Below are 9,093 nucleotides of genomic sequence, written 5' to 3' on the forward strand. Positions count from 1 at the left end.
TCTGGATCGTTTCCTTAAAATTAAAACACCCAGGGATATGGACTTTATCCATACTTTCCCTTTTCCCTTTCTCCTCTTGCCCTCCCCCACTCCAAACAATGCAGTCAAGGTTCTAACTATTAAGACACTTATCACACTGTAGGTAACTGGTAATTGAAGTGCTTATCCTCATTCTAGAGCTTGTGATTTATTCATTTTGCACCCTTACACAGCACAGTGCCTGGCCCATTGTTGGGACTCAATGATTGTTGGTTGAATAGAACTTGCCTAAATTAGCCTCAGGCACCTCCTGAATTTCACAGTGTGCTGAGCTCTAGGGAAAATTAGACTGACTAAGCCAACTGCTCCCTTCCTGTCTAGGGAGACCCACCCAGAGGCCACACCTCTGCAGAGGGAGAGAGAGGGCTTGACTGATGTCCCCCTCTGCCTGTGATCCCACCCCACACTTTTTCCTCTGTAAATATGGCCATCCTGAAACTTGTTTTTTCCAGACACGTTTGTGGGGCAGAGCTACTAATAGAACATACTGTGGGCTAGATAGGGATCAGGGTAGAGACCATAGCCTGAATTATATCATAGGAAGCACTAGGAAAGTTAGGTTAGAATTTGATAAGAACCTAAGTAGACTAATCTCTGAAGAGAGATACCTGTCTGTAGGGGTTAAGAGTGTGATCTCTAGAGACCTGCTATCTAGGTTCAAATAGTATTAGTGCAGTTTTTTTTTTTTTTTTTTTTTTTTTTTGCGATATGTGGGCCTCTCACTGTCGTGGCCTCTCCCGTTGCCGGATGCGCAAGCTCAGCGCCCATGGTTCACGGGCCCAGCCGCTCCGCGGCATGTGGGATCCTCCCGGACCGGGGCACGAACCCGTATCCCCTGCATCGGCAGGCGGACTCCCAACCACTGCGCCACCAGGGAGGCCCTATTAGTGCAGTTTTTAAACTGTGTGACCCTGGACAAGCTACTTAACCTCTCTGTACCTCAATTTCCTCACCCATGAAGTAGGGACAATAATAGTACCTGCATGACAAGGTTGTTAAAAGAATTAAATCAGTTAATACATGTTCGTGCTCGTGCTCAACATTGTTGTTACTAAAGAGGATGGCTTTGGATGGCAGCAGGTTTAATATGCTGAGGTTTGTATATGCAAATGCAGGGATGGGGAGAGTTAATCATTAGGGTCTGGAGAGAGTGGGATTACTTTGTACAAAATGAATGAGAAGAATTTGGAGTTCAGGGTGGGATAGAAATCAGAGGAGACAGTAAGGAGAAGAAATGAGGGAGAAGAGAAAAATTAAAAGCCATTTCAAATTTCCAATAGTATAACAGCAAGATATCTTTTAAGAACAGGTATATTTAATTTGAAATTATTTATGTTGCTGAGCTCTAAACCACCACTAAAGTAAAATGGTACAACTTGGAGAGCAGTTTGGCACTATCAAAATAAAAAGGTACATATCTTTTGATCCTTCAATTCTATTTCCAGGAATTTATCCTACCTTGGTACTTGCAAACAGACTCATGGCCTCTTTGTAATGCCAAAATTTGGGGAACCACCTAAGTGTCCATCAGCATAGTCTATCTATGCAACAGAATACTATGTAGCCATTAAAAAGATTGAGGCAAAGTTATACATATTATTTATGGTTAATAGCCAAGCTAAAAAGAAGAGAGTTCTATTGTAGGCAGAGGGAGAGCACCAAGAGCCAACTGGAGGAGCAATGCCCAAGTCCAAGCTGGAGTCTACATCCTAGAAGAATAGGGACATCACGCCTGGAGTGGCTGGTGGGAGTAATGAGAGTTGGGAATCACAAAGGCTCTGCAGAGTTGCACGGAGGGAAGATCAGCATGAGAGCAGGTGGGGAATTAGCAAGCAGGAAGGTCGTTGATGATGCCTTTAAAAGCAGCTGGTGTTTGTAGGTCCCATACAGAAATCGGTAGTTGTGTGATGCCTGGGTCTGGTTTGCTTAATGGACCAGGGACAGATCAGAGCAAGGTAGTAAAGGAGCAGGTAGATGGGGCTAAGAAAATGAGCCTGGGAGTTGTGGGTGGATAATTACAGTTATGTAGATTTTCAACTGACCTCAAAGGATATTGATTTAAAAAGTTGATATCAATAAAGAGAGGGGCCTCACTGTTGTATTAGATATTTTTAAAATCAGTAGCTTAGATGATGATAGAAGCAAGATTTAAAATCATCTTAGACAGAGAAAGACAAATATCATATGACATTACTTATATGTGGAATCTAAAAAAAAAAGATTCAAGTGAACTTATTTACTAAATGGAAATAGACTCATAGACATAGAAAACAAACTTATTGTTACTAAAGGGGAAATGGGGGACGGATAAATTGGGAATGTGGGATTAACAGATACACACTACTATATATAAAATAGATAAACAACAAGGACCTACTGTATGGCACAGGGAGCTATATTCAATATCTTGTAATAACCTATAATGGAAAAGAATCTGAAAAAGAATATATATATATATATATAACTGAATCATTGCTGTACACCTGAAACATTGTAAATCAACTATCCTTCAATAAAAAATAAGTAAATAAATAAAGAATAAAATCATCATGACATATTACAACAAAGTGCCAAAATCAACATGATGAAATTTGACAGGGATAAAGTAAAGACTTACATTTAGGTTAAAAAAAAAAAATCAATTGTACAAGGAAGGCATGGGACTGGCTTGACAGCAATTTACGTGAAAAAGGTTTAGGACTCACCAAACCCAATGCAATCACAGTTTCATGAAAAGACACAAGGTCAGATCAAAAGAGATAATAGCATCACTGTGCTTTAAACTGACCAATTCTGGGTACCTCATATTTATTTATTTGACAAATACTATAATTTACTATTTTCTTCTAATGAACACCTACCATGGGCTTTTTTTTTTTTTGAGTGGAGAAAATTTTTAGTTTATTTTTTTAACATCTTTATTGGAGTATAATTGCTTTACAATGGTGTGTTAGTTTCTCCTTTACAACAAAGTGAATCAGCTATACATATACATATATCCCCATATCTCCTCCCTCTTGCATCTCCCTCCCACCCTCCCTATCCCACCCCTCTAGGTGGACACAAAGCACCGAGCTGATCTCCCTGTGCTATGCGGCTGCTTCCCACTAGCTATCTATTTTACATTTGGTAGTATATATAAGTCCATGCCATTCTCTCACTTCATCCCAGCTTACCCTTCCCCCTCCCCGTGTCCTCAAGTCCATTCTCTACATCTGCATCTTTATTCCTGTCCTGCCCCTAGGTTCTTCATAACCATTTTTTTTCTTTTTTAAGATTCCATATATATGTGTTAGCATACGGTATTTGTTTTTCTCTTTCTGACTTACTTCACTCTGTATGACAGACTCTAGGTCCATCCACTAGGTACCTCATATTTAAAAAGATATTGATGAACCAGTGTATGCCCGGGGAGAGATCAGGTTGGAAAAGATCCAGTAACTTACATGAGGAATAATTTGATGTAGTTTAAAGATATTAGATTTTGGGGGCTTCCCTGGTGGTGCAGTGGTTGAGAGTCCGCCTGCTGATGCAGGGGACACGGGTTCGTGCCCCGGTCCGGGAGGATCCCACGTGCCGCAGAGCGGCAGGGCCCGCGAGCCATGGCCGCTGAGCCTGCACGTCCGGAGCCTGTGCTCTGCAACGGGAGAGGCCACAACAGTGAGAGGCCCGCGTACCACACACACACACACACAAAAATGCAATTTCATTTGGGTCAACCGAATAGAATACGACGTCAACTCCTTTTGTAATGCTGCAGAGGGCAAATGAGAATCAATGGTTGAAAGAGGGAAGCAAATATTACATCAGCACAGGAAGGAATCTGTCACAATCAGATGCTCAAGAACAGAATAAGCAGCCTCACAGAGTTCTAGGTTCTGTCTCACTGAGAGAGCCCAAGCAGAGCTGGGTGACAGTCTGTTAGGAATATTTAGCATTTTCTGCATTCAAGTGGGAGACTCTCCATGATCTGGCCTGAGCATCCAACCTCTCTACAATACAGAGACAACACACGAGACCACTGTGACAGCCACCCTGGCCATCCTGTGTTCTCACATTGCTGTGTCTTTGTGCATGTCAGTCCCTTGCCTAGAACTGCACATCTCCTTGCTATGTACCCTGCAAATTCCTACTCATCTCTCCAGATGCAACTCAAGTGTGGCCCCACCTGAACTCTAAATGGTGTGTCATACTCTCTTTTATACCCTGTACCTTGTGCTTACTTCTACAGTGGGATTTGTTCTTTTGCAAGTGTTTTGTGAACTTCTCTCTTTCCTACTAAATGTGAGCTGCTTGTGGGCCAGAAACATGTCTCTTTCATCTTCCATGTTCCCAGTGATTAGAGCAATGTCTTTGGATACTCAATATTCACTAAATGAATGAGGCTGGATGTTTTGATTTTATATATATGTATACATAAAATAAAAATTATTATACATATGCATTTTGAATCAAATGTTAATCAAAACTAACGTCCTAGCTGTGGGATTCTGCTCCTGGAACTCTGCTCCTGTTACTATCATCTTCTGAAATCAGGGAGGGCAACCCCAAGAACTGGGATGGTCTCAGCCAAGAACCTAGAAGTGTAAAGGGAAAATTATTTTTACTCCCCTGCAACATCATGCACTTTTCTCCATGTCTAGGTGAATATTTCTGATCAGGCAAAAGATGCCAGTGATCAATATTGAGGACCTGACAGAAAAGGACAAATTGAAGATGGAAGTTGACCAGCTCAAGAAAGAAGTGACACTGGAAAGAATGCTGGTGTCCAAATGTTGTGAAGAAGTAAGGGATTATGTTGAAGAAAGATCTGGGGAGGATCCATTAGTAAAGGGTATCCCAGAGGACAAAAATCCCTTCAAGGAGCTCAAAGGAGGCTGTGTGATTTCATAAAAAAAATTTTTTTTAATTCCATGGAATATCTTGAGCTTTAATGACATACTGTTTGGTCATATGTAACAATACTATTAAGCATGTACATGAATTTTTAAATTATAAATATGAGCATTTAATAAAATTTGGACTGTGAAAAAAAAAAACTAACGTCCTTACTATGTGTAATACACATTGATATTTTATTTTTAATAAATTTATTCAGTTATTATTTTTGGCTTCATTGGGTCTTCGTTGCTGCACGCGGGCTTTCTCTAGTTGCAGCTAGTGGGGGCTACTCTTCGTTGCGGTGCGCGGGCTTCTTATTGTGGTGGCTTCTCCTGTTGCGGAGCACAGGCTCTAGGCGCACGGGCTTCAGTAGTTGTGGCACCTGGGCTCAGTAGTTGTGGCTCACGGGCTCTAGCGCGCTGTCTCAGTAGTTGTGGCGCACGGGCTTAGTTGCTCTGCGGCATGTGGGATCTCCCCGGACCAGCGCTCGAACCCATGTCCCCTGCACTGGCTGGCGGATGCTTAACCACTGCACCACCAGGAAAGTCCCACATTGATATTTTCTATTTTATTCATTTTAAAAAATGGAAGTCATGATCTAGGTTCCAAAATTAACTTGGGTTCCCAGCCTTACACCGAAACACACTGAACTACAGTGTCAACAGCAGGGATTTGAACAGAAGATATGAGAACTTGATAGAAGCTACAGGCCTTCTTGCAGAAAGATGCATATATGGACTAAACTGACATTCAATTTCAGAGGCTTCCTGGACCCACTGAAGTCCTTCTGTACATCACAGGTTATGAGAAAGTTCCTTCTAATGCTGCAATCTTATTTTTGTGAGATGCATTAAAGTAGTCTAGGAACATTTCGGAGTTGTCCATACAGAAAGCGCAAAATTGGAAGGGAGGTACATAAAGAACAAAGAATAGAGGAAAAATTCTGAGATGGGATAGGCAGGACAGATAAATACATGTGAAAGGTAAAGGAATGGGGTACAAAATAAATCCTGGCTAAGGGTTAGGAGGAAGGGAAAGGTAGGTGCTGCTAGGCCAGGGTTTTAGGTCTGTGGAATCTGACATTCTTTCCAGACAATGGAGCTTGGGGTTCCAGCCCTGTAGCTTTCTTCTCCCCTCCCTATGGCTCACTATTCCTCCCTCCCATTTTTAGGCAGCCCTTATGGAAACTCTGAAACTCTTTTTCTCTTTTCTTCCAGATGGGAAGCTCTGGCAGTAAGAATGTTTTGGCCTGTGTGCAATGACTCCATTCTCTCTGCCAAGGGATAAAGCTGAAATCTGCTTTCTTGGAAACCAGCTCATGTCTTTAGGAAGCATGACCCTAGTTAGGGAGCAACTGGGACCTTTGCATAAAGGGGAGATAAGAAAATAATTTTCAGCATCCACTAGTATGGTGACACACAAGGATAGTAGGATGTGACCACCAACAAATGATTTAAAAATGGAACCTCCTGTGTCTAAGATCTAAGCTCACACAGACTACTACACTGGGCTTCTTTGAATCTTAAATAACTCTAAAGTGTTTTCAACAATCTGTCAGGGAGGCAACAGACATGCAGCTCACATTTTCACAGGACAAACAGTGAAAGGGACATGTATGAGGTCTAGAAGCATAATACAATTGACTTCCTATGGAGCCCTCAGGAATCTGGAGATTTTAAGAACTTTTGTGAGGTCCAGGGCTTCCCTGGTGGCGCAGTGGTTGAGAGTCCGCCTGCCGATGCAGGGGACATGGGTTCGTGCCCCAGTCCGGGAAGATCCCACATGCCGCGGAGGGGCTGGGCCCGTGAGCCATGGCCGCTGAGCCTGCATGTCCGGAGCCTGTGCTCTGCAATGGGGGAGGGGCCACAACAGTGAGAGGCGGCGTACCGCAAAAAAAAAAAAAAAAAAGAACTTTTGTGAGGTCCAGAAAACTCAGAACATTACTATAGTTCACAAGTAACTAGACTGAGGTAAAGAGAATGGAATTTGGGGTGGGGTTAGGTAACCTGAGTTAGTCCCTAGATAGGCCCCTGACTCACTATGTGATAATGGCTGGTCACTTCCTGGCTCAGTGTTCCAGTCCCCGTCCACCCTTTCCCCGGGCCCTTTCCATGCCCAAGAGAAATAAAATCACAACTTTATTCTTTCTTGAGAAAGTTAACCATGATTGTTTCTATAAAGTAATCTGGAAAATAGCCGATCTCTTAGGGCAGCATTATGAGATGATTTTGTTCATTTTATAACCAGTGTAACCTCCTGGGTGGTATATAAAGCCATGAAGGTGGCAAACTTCTTATTTGTTGTTGGGCTCCTCACATGGGCATGGAATAAATAAGTGGTCTGCTTGCCTCTTCTGCCTCTTCTGTCTTTCGGGATGACACTGTAGTGTAGTAAAGGCCTCTGGAGAGAGATCTGGGAGATAACTGGGTAACACCCAACTAAGTCAGGGAATGAGTCAGGGCTCAAGGACTCGATACCAACCTCTCCCACTCCTGCCAGGAAACCTCTGGAGTGAGACAGAGATGAGAGAGGAGCCGAGGGGCGGGCCTCACAGCAGCCTGCCCTGGGGCCTCTGACTCGTGGTTTCACCCTGGTTTGCCCTGCAGCTGTAACGTGTCTGCTGACACGCAAGCCCTGACACGCTCGTCCTCCCCCTTTCCCAAACTTCTGCTCAGTCTCAGAACTGTCATACAGCGTGAAGTAAGTCAGAAGGAGAAAAACAAATATCGTATATTAACACGTATATGTTGAATCTAGAAAAATGGTACAGATGAACTGGTTTGCAAGGCAGAAATAGAGACACAGATGCAGAGAACTAACGTATGGACACCAAGGGGGAAAAGCCAGGGGGGTGGGGGTGGGATGAATCAGGAGATTGGGATTGACATGTATACAATAATATGTATAAAATGGATAATAAGAACCTGCTGTACAAAAAAATTAAATTCAAAAATAAAAAAGAAAACGCAGGGCAAAATACAAAGGACTTTTTGTCAAGGAGGTGATGAGGAAGTAGAAACTAAACTTACCACCGAGGAAACCAGGATAAGAGAAGGGCAGAAGAGTGCCATGGCTGGGCTGACACAGAGAATAGGACCAAGGGCTAAGGCTGAGCAGGACCAAGCAGCACTAGCCTGGAATCCTGTAAGACTCAAGAGTAAAATGGCAAAAAGTCACATTTCTTGTTTGGAGGTACTCAGTTCTCACAAATCTGTCAAAACCATTCCCAGTTTGTGGCAATTCTGAGAAGTCTCCTCTAGTGAAAAAACAATTTGAGGCACCTACCGTGTACCAGTCATATGTTTTCACATAGGATTTCACTTAGTGCTTACAACAGTCCTACTGTTTTATTATACCCATTTCACAGATGGGTACACTGGGGGGCTCAAAAGACTTAAGGAATTTGCCCATAGAGTTTGGACCTGGCCAGTTGGATTCCCCTATACCAAGCTGCCTTTGATTTGAAGTCAAATCAAATCAAAATAATGTCAAAATAGTAGAGACTTCTTAAGCCTTCCAGGAACAGTAAGGAGCAGACCAGGTAAGGAACAATGAATGGAGACCTCTAAATCTCTGACCGTAGGTACTTAAAAACCCTGGAATTGCTGGGTTTGCATAGGCCTCTATGCAATCTGAGATCCCAGTGAAACCTTGGTACCCTCTAGTGGAAGTTTCCTGCATTCACACAGCTTTCCTGGCTTCAACCGCGAAGAGCTGGAAAGGAAGCCCTCACCCAGCCACTGGAGAGCATCCCCAAAGAATGGCCAACTGGAAGATACATGTTTGTATGTCAGGGCCCATGGAGGGTAGAGGAAAGAATACAGACCAGAGGGAAGGTGTGCTGAGCCACTGGTTCACAAAGGTCCCCAAAGGGAGTCCTTTGTGCATTATTAATAGGAGCTCAATACACATCAATGGGGGCTGTAGGTTTTTAGGGCTCAAGAGAGTGATTTTTTTTTTAAATGGGGGAAATTAGTGATCAGATATGCAAAGTGACTCCCAAGGCCACAAGGAAGTCAATGTCAGCAATGGTGAGACTAGAACCCATGTCTCCTGCCTCCCAAACCAGAGTTCTTCCCATTGTATCACACTTCCCATCTTTTGGGAACCCAGCCTATGAGAACAAGCTCCCAGGCTCCTGAATCTCATGCGTACAACCCTGCAGGCATTCCT

General features: G+C 43.2%; 1 protein-coding gene across 1 annotated transcript; it reads left to right on the plus strand.

Annotated features, from left to right (window-relative positions):
- The first annotated feature begins 4,703 nt into the window (after positions 1-4,703).
- Positions 4,704-4,932, plus strand: LOC103089724 (guanine nucleotide-binding protein G(T) subunit gamma-T1). The gene has a single exon (XM_007465137.1). It carries the CDS (start codon positions 4,708-4,710, stop codon positions 4,930-4,932), a length of 225 nt encoding a protein of 74 aa, XP_007465199.1. The 5' UTR covers positions 4,704-4,707.
- Positions 4,933-9,093: the final 4,161 nt, after the last annotated feature.

The sequence above is a fragment of the Lipotes vexillifer genome, unplaced genomic scaffold, assembly GCF_000442215.2.
Source record: "Lipotes vexillifer unplaced genomic scaffold, Lipotes_vexillifer_v1.1 scaffold591, whole genome shotgun sequence".
Lineage (NCBI taxonomy): Eukaryota > Metazoa > Chordata > Mammalia > Artiodactyla > Lipotidae > Lipotes > Lipotes vexillifer.